General features: G+C 35.7%; 1 protein-coding gene and 1 non-coding gene across 2 annotated transcripts in view; both read right to left on the bottom strand.

Annotated features, from left to right (window-relative positions):
• The window catches only part of SBF2 (SET binding factor 2), a 313800-nt gene that overhangs the window by 113592 nt on the left and 174205 nt on the right, over positions 1–26003 (bottom strand). The window contains exons 15-16 of the mRNA XM_023754547.1: positions 24853–24962; positions 23298–23447 (exon numbers count right to left, since the gene is read on the bottom strand). Coding sequence (XP_023610315.1) covers positions 23298–23447; positions 24853–24962 — 260 coding nt within the window. The remainder of the gene's footprint in view (positions 1–23297; positions 23448–24852; positions 24963–26003) is intronic.
• Positions 1006–1110, bottom strand: LOC111826234. Its single transcript, XR_002829520.1, has one exon. It is a non-coding gene; the product is annotated as a U6 spliceosomal RNA (small nuclear RNA).

Raw genomic sequence — 26003 nt, 5'->3', positions numbered from 1 at the left:
TTCATACTTGGGTTCTAAAAAGATGAGCACATGATAAATATTATAACCTAAATTTTTATTAAAATAAAATTTTATAATTTCTTCTTTTAAATATAATGTAACAAACACTTTCCCTACTATTTGGTATGAAGTTTTAGTCCCTATTTTACATGGATTTATTGCTGATGATAGTAAAGTTATCCACTCTTAAGGATGTGAAGGATACAGGAGTGATCATCTCTGTCATATCCCTATATTTAATTCTCCAGTCTGGTGTCTGCAGCAACCACTGATATGGCGAATACATTCTTCTCTATCCCCATAGAGGAGGGAGCATCTGAAACAGTCTTCATTGATATGAAATGGATAATGGTAAACATTTATAATTTTGCCTAAAGTATATTTTAACTATACTCCCTCCCATCCAAATTCAGTCTGAAGAAATTTGGACCATCATATAGAACATAATACTGATTTACTACATTGATGATATCATACTAATCAGACGGGATAAGCAAGAAGTGGCTACTATATTGGAAACCTTGGTAAGACATATGCACTACAGAGGATAGGAGATACACCTTATGGGATTTTGGCACTTTGGGACATCTCATTCAAAATAAAAGACAATCTGTGGCATCTTATATCTCCCATTCTGAGAAAGGAAGTACTACTTCTGGTAGGCCTCTTCGGGTTATGGAAGCAGCATATTCCACATCTGCGACTACTGTTCTGGCTCATACCAGGTGACACAAGAAGCTTCTGGCTTTGAGGGGGACCCGGGCAGGAAAGGACTCTATAGCAGACACAGAAACCATCACACCTAGTGACCCACTTGGAGAATCTGCAAGGGGTCACTGCAGATTGCTGTAACTCTGAGCTCTGAGAGGTTAGAGGTTGTAGTCCCCGAAGAAGAGACATTTCTACCAGAGGACAAAACAAGAATCCATAAGCTACAGCTATCACCAAGGTATTTATTTATTTATTTATTTATTTATTTATTTATTTATTTACTTATTTATTTATAAAAATATGGAACGTTTCCTTATTTGTGTGCCATCCTTGCGAGGGGCCATGCTAATCTTCTCTGCATTGTTCCAATTTTAGTGTATGTGCTGCCGAAGCGAGCACTCACCAAGGTCCTTTAGACTCCTAAAGTAGACAAGAAGAGAGTTATCATTTTGGCAGAGATAACTAAATCTGGATGCCAGGTCGAGGTAGGGTTAATGTTACACAATGGGAGCAAGGAGGAATATGTCTGTCACCTAGGTAAGCCCCTGGGTACATTTCGGCACTTCCTTGCCAAATTCTGATGGAAAATGAACAAGTGCAGTGAATCTGAGCTCAGAAAGACATGTGACCAGGGACTAAGAATTCTCCAGGATGAGGACCTGGGTCATATTGCCAAGGAAGCCACTGAAAACAACAGAAGAGAATCAGGGAAATAAGTAGAAGGGAAATAAGTAACATTTACAGCAATAGGGGATAAAGATTTTCCCAGTTACCCTTTTCTAAGCTTCCCCCGGCAAGAGAGGCACACTAGAATTCCGAAGGAACTGTTCCTCAGTACACATGAAGAAATGAAGCTGAATAGCACAAGGGGTAGACATGGCAATGCCCTATCCAGATCTCTTGAAGAAAAGACTTGCTGCCCCCATGACTGGGAGTGCTGTCAACAGCCCTTTCTGGGGTGGCAGCCAATATTCAACGACTGATCAAGATGTGGGTATAAACACTGAACCATTTCAGCTTAATGTGGGACAACTCCAGCTTGGGAACTCTGTGTGGGCTTAGCTAAGGTTCTCCTTGGGCCCTCAATATTGCTTGGCTTCTCCTTCTGCCCAGTTCTACTTCTTTTCCTTCCCTTCCACAGGTATTGATCCCAACAGCACTAAACAAATACCCTTTGTGCTTCACTCTGCCTCAGAATCTGTTTCCAGCCTGAAACAACTCCCTATGGAGCAGGAGCACACATTTTTGCCTGGGGTTCCGACAGATCTGTAGTTTGAGAAGATCAGTAGGGATAATAAATATGTTTGAAAGGGAACAAGAATGAGCATCGAATGAATGCTTAAAAGGTTACTATACCAGTCTAGGTGGGATAATGATAGCTTTGATTAGGGTATTAGAGGTGGAGGTAGAGCGAAGTGGATGGAGTTAAAATAATTTTACAGGGTAAAAATCGATATAACTTGGTGTTAGGGTTGAGGCAGAAGGATTGATTTCTTAGTGTTTTTTTTTTTTTTTGTATAACTAATCAATGATGATGCCATTTGCCAACAGTAGGAGCAATGGAAGGGGTCAGGATTGAAGGTTAGGGGCAGAGGAGATGGATATCACAAGATCAGTTTGTAACTATTAAAGGTGAAGTGTCTTTGAGACATGAAAATAAAATATCAGGTAGCCAGTATAGATGGTAATTCAAGATGTGGGTGTGGAAGAGATCATCTTTGAGGAGGGTATAGGATGTGATAAAAAAACAACAACTATGTTTTGAAAAATTAAAGGCCAAGTGGAGAAGAATGAGCTTTCAAAGATGGAGAAGGAATGGCCAGGCAGAGGGAGGAAATGTAGGAAATGTTCATCATGGCAGGCAAGGAAAGACCCTCTAACTGATAAACTGCTTCCTCTACCTTCAAAACAAGGAAAAGCTGGTGGACTTAACCATGAAGAGATAACAATAATAATTTATATAGTTTACATAGTTTCTAAGTAGCTCCTATACTGTATATTTTGTTTGCTTTCCTTTGCAGACCCTACCCCAAAAAGAGTACAGTTTAAGTTCCTGTGAGGAAAAAAGAGAGTGAATTATAAATCTGCCACATTTAGGACTAACAAATAAATACAACCTGTAGAAAAGCCTTCTGCATTACAAAGCCTCCATGTGTATAAGTCAGGTTATATAGAAACACAGTTCTTTTTAGCATTTTAAATTCATGTTATTACTATACTGCTTTTATAATATTAGCAAAGGATAAAATAACCACGTATGTATATAACAATTTATCACAAATACTAGTAACTAGAGACAATTTTCTTCATGATTTATATTGTAAAAAGAATGACAGCATAAAAGCAGAGAAAAACTTAGCTAGCTCTTAGTTTCAAGAAGAATTTTCTGCAATGCCATTGTAAATAGTTAAACCTGGACATTGGCAGAAAAATTTAAATTATAAGACTATAATTATCAGCAACATAATTTATGAAAATCTTTTTTGAAAGTCAAATTACAAAGACTAAAATACATGAAAGTGAGACTTAACCACATCTAACCATCCTTAAAGATAAACAGGCAAGGAATTATCAACCTTGTGGCTAAATATATTTTTTTCTGAAGCACTGATAAGACATTCAGTAAAATGTGAAGTGTTGCATAAGGTCAGGGTAGTAACATGAAAGCAGTCCTGGGAATCCTAAGAAAACAATGTGCAAGTTCTGAACATTTCCTTTTTAAAAAAATTTGAACTGGTATTTAAAAAAATTTTTATTGCCCTGACCAGGGCGGCTCAGTTGGTTGGAGTGTCGTCCAGTACACCAAAAGGACACATACCTAGGTTGCAGGTTCTACCCACATTCAGTCACATCCATCTCTCTCTCCCTCTCTTTCTCTCTCTCTCCCTTCCTCTCTCTAAAACAAAATAAAAAATTTTTTAAATTGACTTTATTGGGGTTGCATTGGTTAATAAAATTATATAAGTTTCAAGTTGAACTTATTTCTTCATGACATATAAAACTAGACACTGATCTGAAGATTAACCCACTCTAGATTGGCTTTGGCCTTCTGAAACCCCCAAACCCATTTTCACTGCCAAAGGTCACTATCAAGGACTTCTTATTTGCCAAACAAATGGATAATATTTAGACATTTAACTTCCATACTATTTGTTAAGGTTAAGCACATGCTTCTTCTCCTCCTTCTCCCTGCCTTCTTCCCCTTCTCCTTCTTCTTCTCCTTCCTCTTCCTCCTCCTCCTCTCTTCTTCTCTCTCTCTTAAAAACTTAAAAGCTTCTTATAAAATAAAATATAGGTAAACAAAAATGTAATTGTGTGGAGATGGATCATAACTAGATCTACTGTGGTGGCCAATTTTCTGAAATACAAGTGGTTGGCTGGTGAAGAGTGAGTTTGGCCCTAGCTGGTTTTGCTCAGTGGATAGAGCATTGGCCCAAGGACTGAAGAGTCTGGGTTTGATTCCGGTCAAGGGCATGAGCCTCAATTTCAGGTTCCCAGGCCCTGGTTGGGGTGTATCAGGAGGCAACCAATCAATGTGTCTCTTTCACATTGATGTTTCTCTCTGCTCTCCTTCTCCCTCCACTCTCTTTAAAAATCAATGGGAAAATATCCTTGGGCGAGGATTAACCAAAAAGGAAAAAAAAAAAAAAAAAAGTGAGTTCGGCTGTGGTGCCCAGTACCTTTATTTCAGAATGTCAGGGAAGTATGAAATGGAGGGAGACCATGTCTTTCTAATCTTGGTGTCCTGTCCAGGGCTCCACAACGGACTGCATCTACTCCTAATCTTCCCACTCACTGTGCACAACGCCCACTGCCTTCTTTCTCTTCTCCAGTTTGCCTCTTTTCTCTTCTTAATCTATTTGCCTATCACAGACCAACAGCATGAGTTTGACCTGAGGACTTGTTCAATATGCAAATTCTCAGGCTCCACTCCATACCTACTGAATCAAAAATCAGGCGTAGGGACCAGCAATCTGTGTTTTTACTAACTCTCCAGTTACCGCAATGCATGCTAAGCTTGCAGAATCACGGGCCTATAGGGTACCATGATTGTTCTTTCTGATATGACTTTGAACCATTTTGGAAAAATTGGCCAATTTTTGACTTGATTTCAGATTCAGGTGAATGTGTGAAATATTTTGTGTTATTCAAATTACTCTACATTTGCTTAAAGTAACTAGCACTGGATTCTTTAAACCAAAATCTAAGTATTTAAAAAAATAAGTTTATCTTGTTTATGTTTATTATAAGTCTTCATTCTTTCAACCAATAAATATGGGCCTACAAAATGAAAACTTGTATATGGGCCCTACCATTGCAGTCACTCTGTTTTCAAAGGACTTATCAACTAGGGCAGTGGTTGGCAAACTCTTTGGTAACAGAGCCAAATATCAACAGTACAACGATTGAAATTTCTTTTGAGAGCCAAATTTTTTAAACTTAAACTATACAGGTAGGTACATTGTTATTAACTTAATTAGGGTACTCCTAAGGCTTAGGAAGAGCCACACTCAAGGGGCCAAAGAGCCGCATGTGGCTTGCGAGCCACAGTTTGCCGGCCACGGAGCTAGGGGAACAAAGAGGCAGGCCCCACAACAGCTAATGCAAATCAGTGTGTTTAACATGCCACACCAGCAGTGGAAAGAGGTGTTATGGGAACACAGATGAGGAAGTGAGTCCATCATAGCAATCAGAAAAGGCTTAATAAATGAGGGGTATTTAAACTGGACTAGAAGGTGAATAGGCTATTAAGATTCATTTCTTTTCTTTCACATCATTTCTCTCTTATATGCCACTAGTTAATGGCTGTAATTTGAAGAAATATTATTATAGTTATACACCAAACACTATTTTATTGTTTAAACACTATGAGTATACCGGAAAAAGCACAGGACTGAACATCATCAAGATTTACTCTTATCTATAGTATGTCACTATTTGGTGCAGTGATCTTGAGCAAATTACTTCACCTCTCTGGATCTTAGTTTCTTCATCTAGGAAAGAACTTGAACTCAGTGATCTCGAATGACCTTTATTTTTATTTCTTATTTATCTAAACCCCTTTGAACTCCATTTCTGATTTCAACTGGTTCAATTACTAAAATATTCATCAAGAAAAGGAATACTTTTTTGTATGTATAGCTATCTAGGCAAATAGCCTCTGTAAATACTTTGGCTACAGAGTAGATTCCAGAAGCTAGTTGTATGAAGTTTACAGAACAGTGTTAGGCTTGAAATGTGCTCATGACAGACCACATTAGGAACGCGTATCTTTAAAATTACATTGCCTCATCTCTAATGAGAAGTGTTTCACGAGGCCATGGCAAGTGGTCCAAACCTTGGCTGACCAACTTTCTGATGCGTCGATAGAAAAGTCATTCCTCAAACTGCAAAACCTGCTCTGAAGCATACCCCAATTAAAACAATAACAACAAAACACATAAGGCCAGAATTGCATTCCACAATGGAGAGCTTCAGAGGTTTAAATCAAGTGGAAGAATTTCTGCTTTAGTGAGATAGACTTTAGGGGGAGATTAGACTCTGAAAACATGTCTAGAATATTTCAGACCAAATATAATTCTTAGTGCACAGGAACACAATGAAAACTATTTACTATGGTTGTGAAAATTTGAACTTATCAAAAGTTGAGTAACCTTTTTTTTTAAAAAAAACCTCACCCAAGGATATGTGTTTTTTAAATTTATCTTTATTGTTGAAAGTATTACAGATGTCCCTTTTGTTCTCCCTATTGGCCCCCTCCTTCCCACTCCCACCGCGCCCCCTCCTCCACCAGGATAAGTGAGAGAGAAACATTGATCAATTGCTTCCCGTAATCGAACCCACAATCTTTTGGTGTACGGGAGGATGCTCCAACCAACTGATCTTATTCTTTAAAGAATGAAAAGTTATATGAAAAGGGGCATTATCTTTTTTATTCTAAAACAGGCTGTAGATCGTCACCATTGTCTGGTTCCTCCTGGTACATGGAGATCAAGCTGTGAACTACAGGAAAAGGAATTTAGCAGAGGCCTTTGGAATGTACCATCTTACTGGCCAAGTATCTGTACCTAATTGACTTTCCCCACCCTTTTAAAAGGGCATCTCTAATTCATGGCCCCAAGTGCCTGCCTAAACTTCAGTCAAATGTTGCAGCAAGATCCAAGCTAAGAGGATTTCACTACAGGCAGACATAGAGTTATAGACCAGAAGGTTCAGTAACTTGGATTGAATTGAATGCTAGTACCATTATTAAAAAGTGATCTTTGCTAAATCTCTGGTAGGTCTTTGTTGGTCTCAATTGTTCTTCTTCTTCTTCTTTTTTTTTTTTTCTAACCAGTCTTCTATTACTAGGGTCAAAGGAAAATGAATATAGGTAAAGTGAAGCAGGACCAACTTCACTGAGGTTTGAGCATGCACTTCTAGAGCAATAACATCTAACAGAAATATTATGTGAGCCATATGTATAATTAAAATTTTCTAGTAGTGTGATTAAAAAAACACAGGAATAATTAGCGTGATAATACATTTTATCTAAATCAATACACTTGAAATATAATCATTTCAACTTGTAATCAATATAAAAATAATTATGAGATATTTACACTCTTTTTTTCTGACTAAGTCTTCAAATTCCAGTATGTATTGCACACTTATAGCCCATCTATTTGGACTAGGTACATTTCACGTACTTGGTATATAGTTCCATGTCACCTTAGTGCTGCTGCATTAGTCTGTAATACCCTTAATATCTAAGTTTTTTATAGACCCAAAGTGATGGGAACTATGATTTTCCCTTTTCATTTTTTTTTTTCACAACAGCTCTTCCTTTGGCTTTTGATTTCTATTTTTGATATATAACTTAGAATATTTATGGTAGGAGATACCAAGCCAAGGCACTAAATGTCTTATGGGGCAACTAAGAAATGTCAATCTCTGCACGCAAAGGAATAAGGAGGTTTGGATTTAGGTAATAAAGGGCGTTTCATAAAATTAGTCATAGATAAAAGAGAGGAGAGATCAGTCTGAACTTCAAAGGATATTAAAGCCAGGCAGATCCAAAGGCTAAGATGTGGATCTTTTCCTTTTGACCTTGTTATTAAACTGAGTTGTCTGTTGTAAACTCTATAATCTTGAGTTGTATTTATAAAAAAGTGTTTCATCTTCTTTGTTTTTTCCTCTTTTCACAGTGAGGCTTGTTCATTTCTGTGCTGAATAAACAGAAAATCATTGATTTTCCTATAACTTAGACACTTGTCAATCTCTGACATTAGTGAACTTTTACATGTAGGCTTGAGAATTAGGAAAGTTTTGCCTTTTTCCTTTTTTACAACAAACTACCACTACAAAGATCTAAATCAGGAGAAAAAAGGATGGCCTGACTCAAGATATCACAATGCTGTAACTACTGAGATTCATGTACTAGAATACATGTTCCTTTCCAATGGACAAGTTATATTTACCAATATAGATCACATACTAGACCACAAAATAGGTTTCAATAAATTTAAAAGGATTCAAGTAATAGAAAGTGTGTTTTCTGACCACAATAGAATCAAATTAGCATGATTTCACAAAGAAACCCCTGAAAGATTCACAAAGATGTTTACTATATAATCCAATTCTAAATAACCTGAGGCTTCAAGAAGAAATTAAAAAAGAATGAGACAGAATTTTGAAATAAATGAAAATAAAAATATATCTTATAAAAGTCTGTTAGCTACTGCTAAGGTAGTATGTAGTGGAAAAAGAACAGTCTCAAATCAATCACCTCAGTTCCTACCTTAAAAAAATGGAAAAAGAGTCAATTATACATGAAGTAGAAGAAAGGAAATATTAGATCAGAATTCAATAGAACACAAAAGCAATTGAGAAATCTATGAAACCAATAATTGATTTGCTGAGAAATTCTATAAAATAGACAAATCTCTAGATAGACTAACCAGAGGAAAAAAGAGTAGACAACATATGATTGCTATAAGAAATGACATTACTACAGATTCTATAGCTATTAAAAGGACAATAAGGAAATATTAGAATATTTTTGCTTATAAATTGAACAACTTTGATAACACAGACAAATTCCTTCTAAGCACAATCTGCCAAAGCTCTTAAAAAAAAAAGTAACCTGAATAAAACTACATCTATGAAATAATTAAACTTACAGTTACAGACCTTCCCATAAGAAAAAACCCAGGGCTGCATAGCTTAATTGGTGAATTCTACCAAATATCTAAGGAAGAAATAATTGCAATTCCAAACAAACTCTACCAGAAAGTTGAATAGAAGATACACTTGCCAACTCATTTTATGAGGCTAGCAATACCCTGCTTCCAAACCAGAGAAAAACATTGAAAGAAAACTATGGATTAATTTCCTCATAAACATAGACAGAAAAATTCTAAACACAGTTTTAGCAAATAAAATTCAAGAATATATTTTAAAAGTTAATGCATCATGACCAAGTAGAATGGAAAGCTGGTTTTACATTAGAAAAATCACCTAATTCATCATGTTAAAAAACTAAAAAAAGAAAAGAACATATGACCACCTTAACAGACACAGAAAAAAGCATTTTGCATAACCCAATATCCACTCTTGCATTTAATTTATGTGTTAATTTGGGGAGAATGACTATTTTATTACGTTAAGTTTCCCATCCAATAACTGATCCATTTTTCCATTATTTGTTTTATGCTTTTCAATAAGCATTCTTAACTGAAACTCTCAGCACCCTAGGTATCAAAAGACATTTCCTGAAACAGACAGTATCTATGAACAACCTAGGCTCTGACAAATATATAAATGTTGTAAACATTGGCAAAGAACAGATAAAACTATCTTTTGGGGGACCAGTACTATTTAGTGTATGCCTAGAAACCCAAGACACTTTAATAGAAAACTAAAGTTTCTAACAATATTTGGTAAAATGGAGAGATATGCAATATACAAAGTCAATAGCTTTGAATTATTTTAGCAAAAAGTAACTAGAAATGGAAGTGGGAAAAGTGTTCCATTCGTAATAGCAATGCAAACTATAAAGTACTAGGAAATACATTTAACAAAGCAAAATACTTTTAAGAACAGTTTAGAGGCTTATTAACTTAGTTGGAGGTAATTTGTTTCAGTATTAGATTGTGCTGCACTATGGTATAATCTTTAGTGGTTGCAGCGATTTAAACCAAGTACTATGTTTACAGCAACCAAAGTGCACAGGAAATGTAGGTGGCTTGAGCAGTTGTGCAGTACTGAACAGAGGCACACAACCCATTAGTAAGCAATTGCAGTTACTTAAAAATGAAATAAAGTATTACTTTTCTTCAATTTAGGTGAATTTTTTTTTTAAATGGTTAGTCAGGTGTAAGGACATAAATACACATTAAGTTGGCTCTACCTACTTAGTAAGCGAAGCTGTTAGGTATTTATGTTGGCCCAGGGAGCACCAAGAAATAATTGCTGAGAACTAAAGACTCCAAACTCAGAGACTTTAAGAACTTCTCAAACCTTTAGCTTCAGAAGTTAAACATAAGAAAATAAAAAATAAAAAACTAGGCAAAAGTAAATAATAAAATAGCAGAAGTCAACCAGTAACTGAAGATTCAAAGGCAAAGAGTTTGTAGAGTAATAAAACTGGAAAAACCGATTTAAAAAATCTTCTTAAAAAAGAACAAATCAACAATAGACAAATGCCTAGGGAAAAATTACCAAGTTCATGAAAAATGAAAAATCTGAATAGTCTATAATCAGATATTTGAAATATGCTGCAAGGAAACACTAAGTTCAGATGGCTTCACTAGTGAGTTCTAAGGATCACACTAGTTCATCTAACATGCATCTTTCAAAGAAGAGATGCAGAGAACATGCCCTACTTCATTTCCTGACACTAAGTATAACCCTGCTCCCATACCAGTCAAGAACAATATGAGAAATTATAGGCTAATCTCAATCATGGAAACAATCATGGGAAAAATTCCTAACACATCAAGTTCAACAACCCATGGCAACAACTGATAGTCACAGAAAAAACATTTCATAAAATTCAACACCTTTCAATATTAAAACATCAACACTTTTTTGTATTAGTTTCAGGTGTACAACACTGCAGACAGACATTCATATAGGTTACAAAGTGTTCTCGCCGATAATTCAAGTGTCCACCTGGTAGTTATTACAATTTTGTTAACTATATTCCCTATGCTTTACTTTACACCCCATGCCTATTTTGCAACTACCAATTAATAGGAAGAGGATTTTTTAACCTGATATAGGACATCTATAAAAATATTTTAGAAAATATGAAGTTCAAATATTAAACTTTAAAAGGACATTATCACTTTTACTTAATGTTATATTACAAATCCTTGACAGACAATAAAAAATATATATATATAAAGTTTGAAAAATAAGATAAAAAGCATAACTATTATTGGATGATATGACTGTCAACATAAAGAACTAAAAAGAATATGTAGATATATCATTAGAATGAAGAAAGTTTGCAACATTAATAAATTTACTATCTTTCTATATGTCAGAAAAAAGCAATGAGACTATATTGGCTCTCTTTTATAAGAATAACATTTACAGTAACAACAGTAACAACAAAAAATAGGGTAGCCAGAAATAGATCTAAGAAAAAATACACTAGTATATGACCTGCATGGAGAAAATAATATTGTTACAAAAGACATTAAAGGCTTATATACATTAAGAAATACACCATGTTTACAGATAGGAAGATCTGCAAAAATGTCATTTTTCCCTTAAATTAGTCTGTGGAGTCAACATAATCTACACTAATAAAAGAGAAACATGCAAATTGATGTCACTCTGCTACGCTCACCAGCCAATCGGATGAGTATGCAAATTAACCCAACAAAGATGGCAGTTAATTTGCATACACAGGTGCCCAGTGGCCTGGGTCCCGGGAACATCATCGGCACCCAGGTCACTCCGAGGTAGGCCCCGTGTGGGCCCTGAGCAGAATAGGAAGGGACTGAGCCAGGGGGCTCCTGGGCAGGGGCGGAGTGGCCATCGGAGCTGCAGGGGGCCCCTGCCCAAGCCTAAAGCCTCGGCCAGAGCGGTTAGGCCTGAGCGGGGGGGGCAAGAGCCGGCGATTATCAGGGGAAATGGGGGTCCCCTGCCCAGGCTTGATGCCTGGCCAGAGGTGTCAGGCCTGGGCGAGGGGCCGATCTGGCTATTGGAGGGTGATGGGGGTCGACGCCTCTGGCCAAGGCGTCAGGTCTGGGTGGGGGGCCGAGCCGGCGATCAGTTTGAACTACAGAGGAAACACCTCCTCTGACCGCTCATTGGCTAAGCTCCCTGTATGCCACTGGTAATATTCTTAGTAACTTGGGTAATAAGAATCCAAAAAGGTGATCTAGGGTTTTTCACCACACTCCTGGCAAAAAAAATTAAGGTCCGCTGCTGGAGGGCTAAGAAATGTCATATCCTGCCCTAGCCGGTTTGGCTCAGTGGATAATGCCTCGGCCTGCTGACGGCAGGGTCTGGGTTCAATTCTGACCAAGGGCATGTACCTAGGTTGCAGGCTCCTCCCTAGCTGGGGCCCAGGTCAGGGCTCATGCAGGAGGCAACCAATCAAAGTGTTCCTCTCACTTTGATGTTTCTCTCTGTCTTTCCCTTTCTCTTCCACAGTCTCTAAAAATCAATGGAAACATATCCTCAGGTGAGGATAAAAAAAAATAATAAAGAAATTATTATTATATGAAAGACACATCTTGAAAATGTCTAAAGAAAGTTGTCATTTGTTCATGGTGAAGGGACTGGAGTCCTTGTTGATGAAAACACCTTGGTTGCTGCGGTGACTGGCAGTGGCTGCAGCTGGTGCCTTCCCCTTATCAGCTCGGTCGCCTCCCACAAAGGGAGGCCAGACTGAGGCTTAGGCCCGCTCCCCAAGAGGAGCAGGGAGCGGGCCTAAGCCATCAGTAGGACATCCCCTGAGGGCTCCCAGTATGTGAGAGGGGGCAGGCTGGGCTGAGGGACCCCCCCCCCCCAGTGCATGAATTTTGTGCACCGGGCCCCTAGTTTTATTCATAATCCCAACAGAGTTGCTCATGGAATTCAAAAAGGTGATTCTAAAATTATATAGAAAAGCAAATATTTCATAGGAGATATAGCATGGAGACTGGTCTTGCAGGTATTAAGATTTATTATAAAACTTTAAGACTATGTGATACTTTTGTGAAAACAGGCAAACAGATGAACAGAACAGAAATCCTGACAGACCCACATATTTACAGAAATGTGATATATCAAAAGGGGGCCATGACAAAACATTGGAGAAAGGTTAGGTTATTAAATAAATTGTTTTGGCGGGCAACTGGTTATACATTTAGAAAAAAATTAACTGGATCTCTAACTCATACAATCCACACAAATCAATTTCAGATAGGTCAAGGATTTAAATATAAAAGGAAAATTATTAAGCGTTTAAAGAGAATATGGGAATATATTTTGGACCTCATGGTAAGGAAGGATTTCTTAATATAAGACATAAATAAAGTACAAACCATACAGGAAAGGATCAATGAAATTGATAGATTACATTAAAATTACAAACTTACATTTATCAAAAGATATCATAAAGATAAGGAAAAGACAACCACAACCTAGAAAGAGATACCTGAAACATAAAAGAATTGGTGTTCAAAACATATTAAGTACTTTATAAATCAATGAGAAAAAAACAATGCAAAAGGAAAAAGGGCAGCCGAAAATGGTTTGGCTCAGTGGATAGAGCGTCGGCCTGCGGACTGAAAGGTCCCAGATTCGATTCCGGTCAAGGGCATGTACCTGGGTTGCGGGCATATCCCCAATAGGAGATGTGCAGGAGGCAGCTGATCGATGTTTCTCTCTCATCAATGTTTCTAACTCTCTATCTCTCTCCCTTCCTCTCTGTAAAAAATCAATAAAATATATTTTAAAAAAAAAGAAAAAGAAAAAAGGGCAAAGTAACAAATAGCATTTCCTTACATAGAAAAAATGCAAAGCCAATAAACAAGAAAAAATGTTCCATTTTATTAGTTATAAGGGAAATGCAAATTATCACTATGATATACCCTTTTACAATCACTAAAATGGCAGAATTTAAAAATTAAGACTTTTTAATAGCAAAAGTCTGCAAGGATGTGAATAGGAACTCTCACACATTGCTGTTAAGACTGAATTTGTAAAGCTATTTCAGAACATGTCATAATCTATTAAACTGAAGTTGCACAAACTCTATGACTGAAGGATGACAAAATAAAAACAATGTGTACACGATGAAGCTTGTTGACTGTGAGGTTCATTATAGCTTGACCTAGTTGAGCTATTCTGTTGAGAAACGCCTAATTTAGGATCTTTAGTAAAATCCTTTTCTTTTTGGCTAGCCCCATTTCTCGGAGAATTGTCTTCCGATGTCTTGCCGTGAGGGCAGGCTTCCAGAGTTCTGGGAGCTGAAGGGAATGTGGACTGGTATTCTCAATATTTGGCATTCACTTACCCCCCTTGCTTGTAACAAAACAGAATTTCCCTCAGCCAGACCTAGTGTCTCCCAGGCTAGTGATGTCCTCTCTCCTAAGAATAAATACACAAACAAACCTCTAATCTTCTGCTAGGGTGAAGGAGAGGCAGCTGGCAGTTTACACAGAACCAGAAAAGGATCGGGGAGGGGAATGCAACTGTATCTTAAGGAGACTTTCAACCAAGCCTCTTTTTAATGTTTTGGCCCCACCATAACCTCCTGCTTTCAGAGATAACTTGTCCCTAATTACTGAGCCTTTTGCAGTTCTGCGAATTGGGTTGCTTCAAGGGTTTTACAACTGTCTGTTAGGAAAAAACTTTCTTGGGTCTGCTGAGTCACTCATCCATCAGCTTTCTAGTTTCCAAAATGTTGTTCTTGTCTTCTGTTTTGCCTGTGGGTGTATGTATTTTTAAAAATCCTTTACTTTAGTTTTAGTGGAGTTTTGGGTGGTGGCTGAGGTTAAATATACATATTTAATCTTTTCACTTTAACCAGAAGTGATCCTGTTTACTTCTCTCATCTCCCACTACCTTTCTACAATATACACAATAGAAATACTTTCCAATTTTCAAAAATACAAGCCTTTCACATACTTCTTTTTTCTACTGGCAAGTTCCTCTATCTGGAATACTCTCCCTCCCAATCCTGGTCGGACAAATGCCTTCTGTGACCATCTCGTTCTAAGTCCAGCAACCTTACAATACATTCATAGTACTTTTCCACACATCTCTGAGTGCACCTCCCACTATATTATAAAGACTGGTTTACCTGTGAATTTCTCCTTCTAGACATAAACTTCTTAAGAACCAGGATAATATCTTAATCATCTCAGTATGTCCAGTACTTAGTTCCTAGTACAGAGACTAGTACATAGTAGAAATCAGTTGATGTTTGGGGGAAGAATAGAGAGAAAAGCAGTAAAATATATGCCCTCACTAATAAAGATGCATTCAATATAATTTTGATGTGTAGTCTGTTCTGGGTTGCTATAACAAAATGCCACTGGACGTTTTATAAACAATAGAAATCTACTTCTCACAGTTCTAGAGGTTGGAAGTCCAAGACGAGGGTGCCAGCATGGTGGTGAAGGCCCTCTTTGGGGCTGTAGACTTCTCACTGTACCCTTACTTACCAATGTCATGGTTGAAAGGGTAGGGAGCTCAGCTGGCTCTCTTTCATAAGAGCATCAATCTCATTCGGGATGTTCTGCCTTCAGGACGCAATCACCTCCCCACAGCCCCACCTCCTATACCATCACCTTGGGGGTCAGGTATCTAATTTATGAATCTGGAAGGGCATATTCAGACCACAGCACCAAAAAAGCCCAAATCTGCTACCTCATACATACAAGCTGGTCATCAGCAGTACTTAATGTCCTTAAAAACGTCTAGATGAAGTCAATCTGATGTGAAAGGTTTGGGATTCTAGAAAAGATGCCCTTTTTCTCATACTTTAAAACCTCTTTCTGGCTTCCTATATTATTCAGAATCCTTAGCCTAAGAAGCTCAATGTAGGAATTTATCTAGCAACAAATGAAATGTGGAAATGCTGGCGAGGGAATATTCAGCTGTGACAAAGCCTGACACTTGGCTTTGGAGCCTCTCCTCTTTAAGAAGGCAGGTACCTGGTTACTTTAGAGCAGCGGTTCTCAACCTGTGGGTCGCACGACCCTTTCACAGGGGTCACCTAAGACCATCGGAAAACACATATATAATTACATATTGCTTTTGTGATTAATCACTATGCTTTAATTATGTTCAATTTGTAATAATGAAATTGGGGGTCACCACAACATGAGGAACTGTATTAAAGGGTCGCGGCATTAGGAAGGTTGAGAACCACTGCTTTAGAGAGACCAATCACATTCAGCTGACATCACACGAGATCACTGTGTAGTAGCTTACTTTTTTTTACTTTCTTATAAAACCTTTTCAGTGAATTTAAAGTCACTGACTAACATTCTGGCACAAGTTCCTTATCTTGTCACAGCACTTTGAATGGTATTGTGTTGGATTATCTCGTTGTATCCTCCATCTACCTTAACTTCTCTTCCATAGTTTCCATCCACTTGTCTTAATTTGCTCCACCATGTGTAACTTCAGGCGTGTATTCCCGTTCACTATATAACCTTTTCACGGTGTCTAGTCTGATGTTTCACCTATCCCTTGAGTTTTTTGTAATTATGTAATTTATTTCTTTGTTTACTTATTTTATGCTCAAAATTTCAAACATATATCAAACTTGAAAGAAGTTTACCTGGAACACCTCCTGTATACTTACTATTTAGACTGTGTCCCTGACATTTTACTATGCTTGGTTTATAATTTATCTATCCATATATTTATCCACTAATCCATCTTGAGTGTTTTTCAAAGTAAATTGCAGACATCAATTATACTTGCCCCTAAGTGTATGCCTTAGCATGTATATTATTAGAGTTCAATATTTGTTTAGAAGTTTTACTTTTGCTGCACAATTATATACACCACATTATAGAAATCTTAAGTGTACACTGAGTGGCCAGATTATTATGACCACCCCATCAGTACAATGAAGTGAATTGTTATGCAAATAATAATAATAATAAAACCTTGAGATTATTTGCTTAGGAAGTTTTCAATATTCAGTATTTTTGGAAGTGTCAATGAAGTACTGATGGGGTGGTCATAATAATCTGGCCACTCGGTGTATATTCACTGAGTTTTGACAAATGTCATAATATTTATAAGATTTATCCAAATGGTTGCATGTATCATTAGTTTGTTTATGTATATTGCCTAATAGCATTACACTGTCTAAATATCTACAAGATAGTTAAAAATAATCTGTTCTCTGACTAATGGCCTCTGGGCTGTTTTCAGTTTTAGGCTATTATGAATAAAGCTCCTATACATATTTTTATATAAATCTTTTTGAAGATGTTTTCATTTCTTTTTTATAAGACCCAGGAGTGAAGCTGTTAGCTCACAGGATAGTCTATGCTTAGTTTTGTAACAATTTCTTACACTTTTCTCTGAAGTGATTGTACCAGTTTACATTCTCAACAATAAAGTGTAAGAATTCCAGTTATTTTGCCACCAGGCCAAAATTTGTCAGTCTTTCTAATTTTAGCAGGTCCACTTACATGCTGATTTTTTTTCAATAGAAAAACACCAGTACTGTTTTCAATCTGTGACTGGAGTCCACAGATGCAGAGGGCTGACGGTATGCAGAGGGGATCCCGGGGGCAGGGAAAGGGTCGGCTTTCTAACCCCTGCATTGTTCAAGGGTCAACTGTAGTACCTCATAATGGTTTTATTTTTTTAAAATATATTTTTCTTGATTTCAGAGAGGAAGGGAGAGGGAGAGAGAAAGAAACATCAATGATGAGAGAGAATCATTGATCAGCTGCCTCTTGCACACCCCCTACTGGAGATCGAGCCCACAACCTGGGCATGTGTCCTTGACTGGAACTGAACCTGGGGCCTTTCAGTCCACAGGCTGATGCTCTATCCACTGAGTCAAATCAGCTAGGGCTCATAATGGTTTTAATTTGCATTTCTCATTTTTATTGACTATCATATATCTGATTTGTGATGGATCTGTTCAAATTGTCCATTTTAAAAAATTGGTTTGGCTTCTTGAATTGTAAAGTTCTCTGTATAAATGTGACACCAGTTCTTTGCCACATACATATTTTAGAAATATTTTTTTCCAGTCTTACATATTAATTTTTTAATAGTGTCTTCTGATAAGCATAAGTTTAAATTTTGATGAAGTATAATGATCAATTAATTTTTTCTTTTTTGATTACCATTTTCTGTGACCTAAGAAATTGTTGCCCATTCCCAAGTCATGAAACTATTTTCTACAAGTTTCACGATTTTATTTATTTCCTTATTTAAATTTATTGGGGTGACATTGGTCAACATGAACATATAGGTTTTAGGTATGGGTTCCTTTGTTATAAGAGCTGTATATCGAGGGGGTTCCTAATATATGGTGATAGGAGAGGATTTGACTTTGGGTGGTAGGCACACGGTTTTATATTTTATATTTAAGTCTACACTCTACCTCAAATGAATTCTTATGTTTGATGTGAGGTAGAGATTGAGATTTACTTTTTTTCTATATGGACAGTCAGTCATTTCAGCACTATTTGTGGAAAAAAACTTCCTCCCCTATTTGATTGCTTTGGTGTCTTTGTCAAAAATCCCCAAAATGTGGGTCCATTTCTGGGTGCTCTTTCCCACTGATCTATATGTTGATGCTATGACAGTACCATACCGTCTTGAATACAGCAGGTTTGTAAACCAGTCCTTTAAAAATTTATCTTGACATTGAAAGAACCTGATAAACATAATAGCCCCTTGGCAGTACTCATGCTCCATTTCATTTTCCCTTGAGGACAGGAAAGACAGAACAACTTCAAGATCACGAAAAGCAAAAATTACTAAAGTTTTTGAATCACTACCTAAAATTAGTTTATTTAAAGTTTCTTTTTAAAACAACAACACAGATGTTTGGCCTCTCTGCCTTGAAACTATGTTTTTGTAAAAAATGTTCAGAATGTCATGTTAAATCCCCACAAGTAATGTTGTGGCAACAGGAACACAAATACTAATAAATCCCAAATTGGTAATAAATAACCCACTGAAATGAGAATACCACATGTGAGCCTATTTATAACTCAGAAGAGCCTTTCTATAATGTTAAACAACCCCTGTCCTGGGATGAAGATGGGATCTAGTTTTACGTATTTATGAAATACTGATATATTAAGTGCCCATCAGTCCAGATGTATTTGAGGGAAGCAAAAAAATCCATATCTTATTTTTTTTAGACGGATACGTATTCAAAGAAAAATATTTGTAGCCCAAGGTAAATGGCTATTTTACAAGTGAGTTACTAACTAGTATATGCTAAAATTAAGTTTAGAGAAAGCCTTAAAACTTGGTTCTTCAGTTAATAAACAACACAGAAAGTACTAATGGGAGAAAGCTCCCTAACACAATTTTTGTAGTTTTATCACCAATTTGTATAGGGAATCAGGAAATCACCTAACTTTAGGGCTTCTAGAGACCTCGACCTATTCATCACATTCCTTTGTTCTCTATAACAACAGTACCAAAGTAACAGTAACAAAGTAACAAGAGACGTGTGGCTTTTTTAGGGCACATTTATTGTGTTGTGCTCTTCTCATAAGGGTGCTTGATAATTTCCTTCCTACAAAAATTAGAATCTTTTTTTAAAAAAGATATATAAAATAGATGTGTATGTTTTATATAATTTAATTATGCTTGTATATGTATGCTTGTGTGTGTTTCCAGCTAAGAAAGATTTAAATTGGAAGTCAAAACTTTTAATCCATAGGCCAGAGATAACCACTTAAGTTGTTAAGAATTTTAGTATGATATACTTATATATGTATAATTTTAGGTCAAAAATAAAATTGTATTGTATTTACCTTATGTAACTTCCTTTTTGCCCACCTAGCAGTGTATAATAGAAATTTTTTAATATAGGTATATATACACCTCTTTCTATTTAATAGTTGAATAGTATTCCAAAGAAGAGCTGTACCACAATTAAATTAATAAATATCAATGGTAAACATTTAGGTTGTTTTCAATTTTTGTTATCATAAACTGTTATAGCTAGTCTCTCAAGAGTAAGGCTGTATTTCCAGTAAAGATGAATAATCTTTTATCTTGTCAATTTGCTTAAACAATCTACAAAGTGCTTATTATAAGATTACCTTTTTAATACTAGGTTTTAAGTTAGAATTTCTGAAAAAGTTATCTTTTGAAATGTGTTTGAAAAAAATATACCCTGCAAAATAAGCTAGTAGCAGTGCCCTACACATTAATGTGTATAAGTTATAAAGAAGACTGATACAATGAACTCCCATATACCTAGTAAGAAGTAGGTAATAGAATATTGCCATTACCTTTGCAGATCTCTATGCTCACTGCCCTTCCTTTCTGTCCCCCAGAGGTAATGTTCTTGAATAACTTGTTTATTATTCCCTTGATTTTCTCCACCCCCCCCCCCACAGCTTTGTTAAGGCATAATTGACAAATAAAATTGTGGTATATAATGTGATGATTTAATACACATATACATCAGTTTTACCACATATTGTAGTCCTAAATTAAATATCCCCAGATGTTACTTGTTTTTAACTTTATACCAATGGAACTATGTTGTAATTGAATTGCCTTTTAATTTTTGCACAAAATTATCTTAAGATTCACACACATTGTTCCTTGTAGGTATAATTCATTCATTTTCATAGTTAAATAATATTCTAATATAACAAGATACCATAATTTATTTATCTATTCTACTGCTGGATGGGATCTGAGTTGTATCCAAAAATAAATGATTTTGTGCATGTGTCTTAGTGTATATGGGGAAGAGCTCCTCTACGAGTAGAATCACTGATCACAAAATATATTCATATTCAGCTTCATAGGAAAATGACAAACTATCTTGTTTCTTGTTATCTTATATCTTACTACATTTTCTAAAGTGATTATAGCACTTTACACTCTAACCAACAGAGTTTACATGTTCCATTAATACTTGATATTATCAGATTTTTAAATTATTACAAAATAGTTTATAAAAGGCTATCACATTGTGGTTTTAATTTACATTTTTCCAATTATTGACCTAGATCACCTTTTCTTTTTTTAAGATAATCTTTTTTATACACATCATCCAAATAGGTTTCCTTTTCTCTGAAATACTTCTTTAGATTTTGCCCATTTAGAATGTGAATTGTCTATGTCCTATTGATTTGTGAATTTTTAATGATCTCGGTACTAATCCGTTGACACAAGCTGTGCAAACATCTCTCACTCTGAGATTTGCATTTTCACTTTCTTTCTGGTGTTTAAAAAATATACTTTTATTGATTTCAGAAAGGAAGGAGAGGGAGATAGAAATATCATGATGAAAAAGAATCTTTGATTGGCTGCCTCCTGCACACCCCACACTAGGTATCGAGCCCACACCCAGGCATGTGCCCTGACCAAGAAAAGAACTATAACCTCCTGGTTCATAGGTTGATGTTCAACCACTAAGCCACACCAACTGGGCTCTTTATTATATTTTTTAATGAACAAAAGTTCTTTATTATAATACAGTCACATTTCTTAATCTTTTCTTTTAAGATCAACACTATTTGTGACTTGTTTGAGAAATATCTCCCCACCCCAAAGTCATAAAGAGATCTACTTTATTCTGTTTGAAAATTGTATAGGTTGGCTTTCATATTTAAGTCTTTAATAGACATGAAACTGACTTTAGTGTATAGTGTGAGGTATCTGTAAATTTTTTATATACGTCGTATATTATGAGTACATGGTCACTTAATTGTTCTGGCATTATTTACTGAATTTTTCATTTTGCCACTAATGTAAAATGTCAACTTTGTCATTAATCATGTTTCTATATACATGTACATCTGTTTATGAACTCTATGTTCTGTTCTATTGGTTAATTCATTTATGATTGTCCAGTACCACACACAGTCTTAATTACTACAATCTTAAGCTAATTAAAAAAATTAAAAAGTTTTATTAAGGTATACTTGACAAATAAAATGGTAAGATATTTAAGGTGATCATGGTGATTTGCTACATGTATACATCATGAAAGGATTCCCACAACTGAGTTAATTAACACATCTATCACCTCACATATTTATTTTTTTTGGGGGGTGCAAATATTTAAGTTCTCTTCTCTTAGAAAATTTCAATTATATAATGCAGTGTTATCAACTACAGTCAGCATATTTTATAGTAGATTCTCAGGCCTCGCTCATCTTATAGCTAAAAGTTTGCATCTGTTTCTAAAAGTTTGACATTTTGCCATACTTTGTTGTTCTATTAGGAGTGTATTGGTAATTCTTAGGGTTTTGCTCTTTGGTTGGGATTTTTCTCTTTTCAATATATTTTTATTGATTTCAGAGAGGAAGGGAGGAGGAGAGACAGAAATATCAATGATGAAAGAGAATCACTGATTGGCTGCCTCCTGCATGCCCCTCACTGGGGATGGAGTTTGCAACCTGGGGATGTGCCCTGATTGGGAATCAAACCATGACCTCCAGTTTCACAGGTCAATGCTCAACCACTGAGTCAAGGTGGATGAGCTCCAGTTGGGATTTTGATGGGAACTGCAGTGACTCTTCTTTTGAGAAAAACTGATTGTTATAATTTTATAATATTGAATCTTCCAGTCTATGTACATGATGCATCTTTCCATTTTTTAGGTCTTCTTTCATCCATTAATTAATATACTTAATTTTATTATTAATTATGCCCTGCAATTATCACTTTCCAGAATTTAACATGCATTTTGTTTATATTCTCTTGAGTCCCACAGCTAATCTTTAAAATCTTAATATTTAATTACATTTATTACATTTTTTCTGCTTGTGGAAAAAGTTTGAGAGGGTTTTGCATCACTTGCAAAGAATATGATGCCAATGTCACAGACTATCTAACAAGCAAGTCAGGATGGGGAAACCAGATTATTTGCTCCTGCTAATTATGTCTTCATGATTTTGTGGAAAGTTTATCTCTGTAAATTCATACATATCTTTTGAAGCCAACTAGAAACACATTTTTGTGCTTCACACACACAAAGTGCTTAGTAAATACTTAACTGAGTAATTCATTTATCATTTGGATTATTGACTATTCATTGCCCTCTGCTTTAATAGTATAATTGAAAACTGTCTAAAAAGGGCATGAATATACACATCAAGTAAAATATAACCAAATATTTTCAAGATGGCTGTTTGGTTTCAGAAAGCTTGCTTATAAAACCAATAAGATAACCTAGTGTTTTGTTTTTTGTTTTTGTTTTTCAAGATAAAACAAAGAATAAAAGACTCTCAATATTTATGCCAAGTAATAAATGAGAGTTTCTGTCAGAAATGGGATGGATATTGGCTCTTCATCCTGTAAGCTGTGGAAGGCTCAAGACTTGATCTATCGGCAATTACTGAATTTCTGGGAAAAAGAAAAGTATTCACAAGTAAGAAAAATAATCTGAAAAGACTAAAAGTTACCTGCAGAGTACAGTTCATCATCCTTATTATGTAGTCAAACTGCTGATGGTCTAGTATTGCCCGATTTTGCTGGACGTGCAAACCCAGCTCGTCAGTGAGACACTGTCTTGCTGCCTTTCCTTTAAGGGCTCTCAGTGCGGCAGGAAGGGTCTGAGGACAAGAGAGGCAGACGTGAACGACAGGCACCACTGGGAAAATTAATCGTAATCTCACTGAAAGTTTAAGTGCATCCTGTAAGACACTTAACAGTTATCAGTAAATTAAACTCCTGGAAAAGAGCAGCTTCACTACTGAGGACAACTATAAAATACAGGATTTTTAGTTATTTTTATGTGTAAGCATGAAAAATAAGCAGAATTAGTTTATGTGTAATTAAAACACAAACATGAACTACACTTAAAATAACTCATCAAAACTCTAGTCACCAGATCACTTCTTTCAATAACCGGCCATGTCTCCACAGCAAGAATAGAAAGGAAAATTAAAATGACAAGAAATACAGGTGATTTGCTACTTTTAAACTGGGCAGCAATTTAATCACTAGTTTTAATTTATGACTGGAAAATTCTACAATCTCTTCTCAATACAATATCATAATTAAAAAAAAGAGAAAAGACTCAGAGCAACAAATAGATATCTTTAGGTTTATTTGTTAAAAATCATCATTTCACTACTCATTAGAATGCCTCTTCCAGTTCACCACGCAAAGCCTAGTAAATATGCTTTACATAAAATAAGAATAGCTTTATTTAACTTTGAAAACCTAAAAACCAGAACGAAGGAGCAAATAAGAAGGGAAGAAGCCTGAGAGTAGGAGGGCATGGCATTTTTAGAGGCAGGTATAAGAAACAGGATGGGACAGCTGGAAACAAGAGAACAAAAGAAAGTCTGTAACACTTCAACCATAGGAAAAAGGGGAAACTGAACAACCTCAAAACAGAAAGAGGCTGGGGGTCATTTGTTTAAGGGTCAAAACCTTACCTGCTTTACTAGCCCTTTGTAACAGATGTTCAGAACTATGACGAATCACTAAGAAAAGGTTACATTATGTTTAGCGTGTTTTATTAAAGAAGGCAAGGAAATCTGCTTTAACGAGGCACATTTAAGTTGAATACCACTTATCCAACCGGATTCTTTGCCAGAAATATAATTATATTTAAAATGTTAATCATGTATGGTGTCAGATGGATAATAGACTTATCAGGGTAATCACTTTGTAAGTTACAGAAATGTCTAATCACTATGTTTTACACCTGAAACTAATGTAATATTGTATGTGAACTGTAACTGAAAAATTAAAATGTTAAGTTCCTAGGTAATATGCCAAAATAAGATTTAGTGAACAATGTTAAAAGTTTGAGGGAAACAATGACTTTCAATATTTGTCTGGTAGCCATGTAATTAGGTTTGGCTAAGATTTTACATCCTAGACACTATTCATCAAAACACTTGATAAAGAAAAAGGATGAAATTAAAGAGGTCAGTTAGCAAGTTAAACATGTAAATCTGAAAGCGAAATGATGAATTACACGTGGCAAAGATAGCATTTTATTACCTTTTCAGTCTCCAATGTTTTATTTTCAAATATGAATGAGATGCAGTTTCTAACAACTTCCAATCTCTGTGCACTGTTGAAAACTGTTTTCACCTTATCCATTATCGAAACTAGTAAAGGAATATAAAGAAAACAAGTAAATTAAACTCCTCTGGCAATTATAAAAGCAAGGGGAAGAGTACTGGTTTAAGCTTATATGACTAACTGTTTTCATGATTGACACTTAGAATTATTTGTTTCCCTTGTTACATGGCATTGAAGGTATTCCATTTCATTATTTTGATTATATTTTCACGTTTTAAAGTGTCAGGCTAGTCAATGGCTTATTAAGGATAATTTCACAGGATAGATTCCAATGATACACTTACCTCATGCAAATCAATTAATATTTCATAGTAAAAATCACAGTAAGCAAAAGTAAACAACTATTTTAACTTTAATTGTAAACAAACTGATACGTGTTTGGGATACAAGATCATGACAAAAATAGCTACTGTAAGAGAATTACTAATGAAAAAAAGAGTTGATATTTCTATGATATTACCAAAGAAAAACCACATGCCCCCCAAAATTAGATTCTCAGAATGGGAAAGAATATTTGCAAATCATGTATCTGATAAAGGACTTGTATAAAGAATATAGAGAGAACACTTAACTCAGTAATAAAAAGACAAATAGCCCAATTAAAAAATGGGCCAAGGATCTGAACAGACATTTCTCCAGAGAAGATATAATAATGGCCAATAAGCAAATGAAAAGATGCTCTGCATCATTAGCGAATGTGGAGAAACTGGAACACCCATACATTGCTGGTGGGAATGTTAAATGGGACAGCTGCTTTGGAAAACAATCTGGCAGTTCTTCAAAACGTTGAACACAGACTTATATGAAACAATTCCACACCTAGGTATATACCTAAGAGAACTGAAGAGATATGTCCACACAAAAACTTACACATGAATGCTCACAGCAGCATTACTAATAGTAGCAAAAGGAGAAACAATCAAATATCCATCAACTGATGAACGAATAACAAAATGTGACATACAGATGGTCCTCAACTTAGGACAATGGTTCAAGTTATGGTTTTCAACTTGATGATGGTGAAAAAGCAGTGAGCATTCAGTAGAAACTGTACTTCAAATTCTGAA

This window comes from Myotis lucifugus, unplaced genomic scaffold, assembly GCF_000147115.1.
Source record: "Myotis lucifugus unplaced genomic scaffold, Myoluc2.0 scaffold_61, whole genome shotgun sequence".
In the NCBI taxonomy this organism is placed as follows: domain Eukaryota; kingdom Metazoa; phylum Chordata; class Mammalia; order Chiroptera; family Vespertilionidae; genus Myotis; species Myotis lucifugus.
The sequence above is the reverse complement of the archived record's forward strand: the minus strand, read 5'-3'. Positions and strand labels throughout refer to the sequence as shown.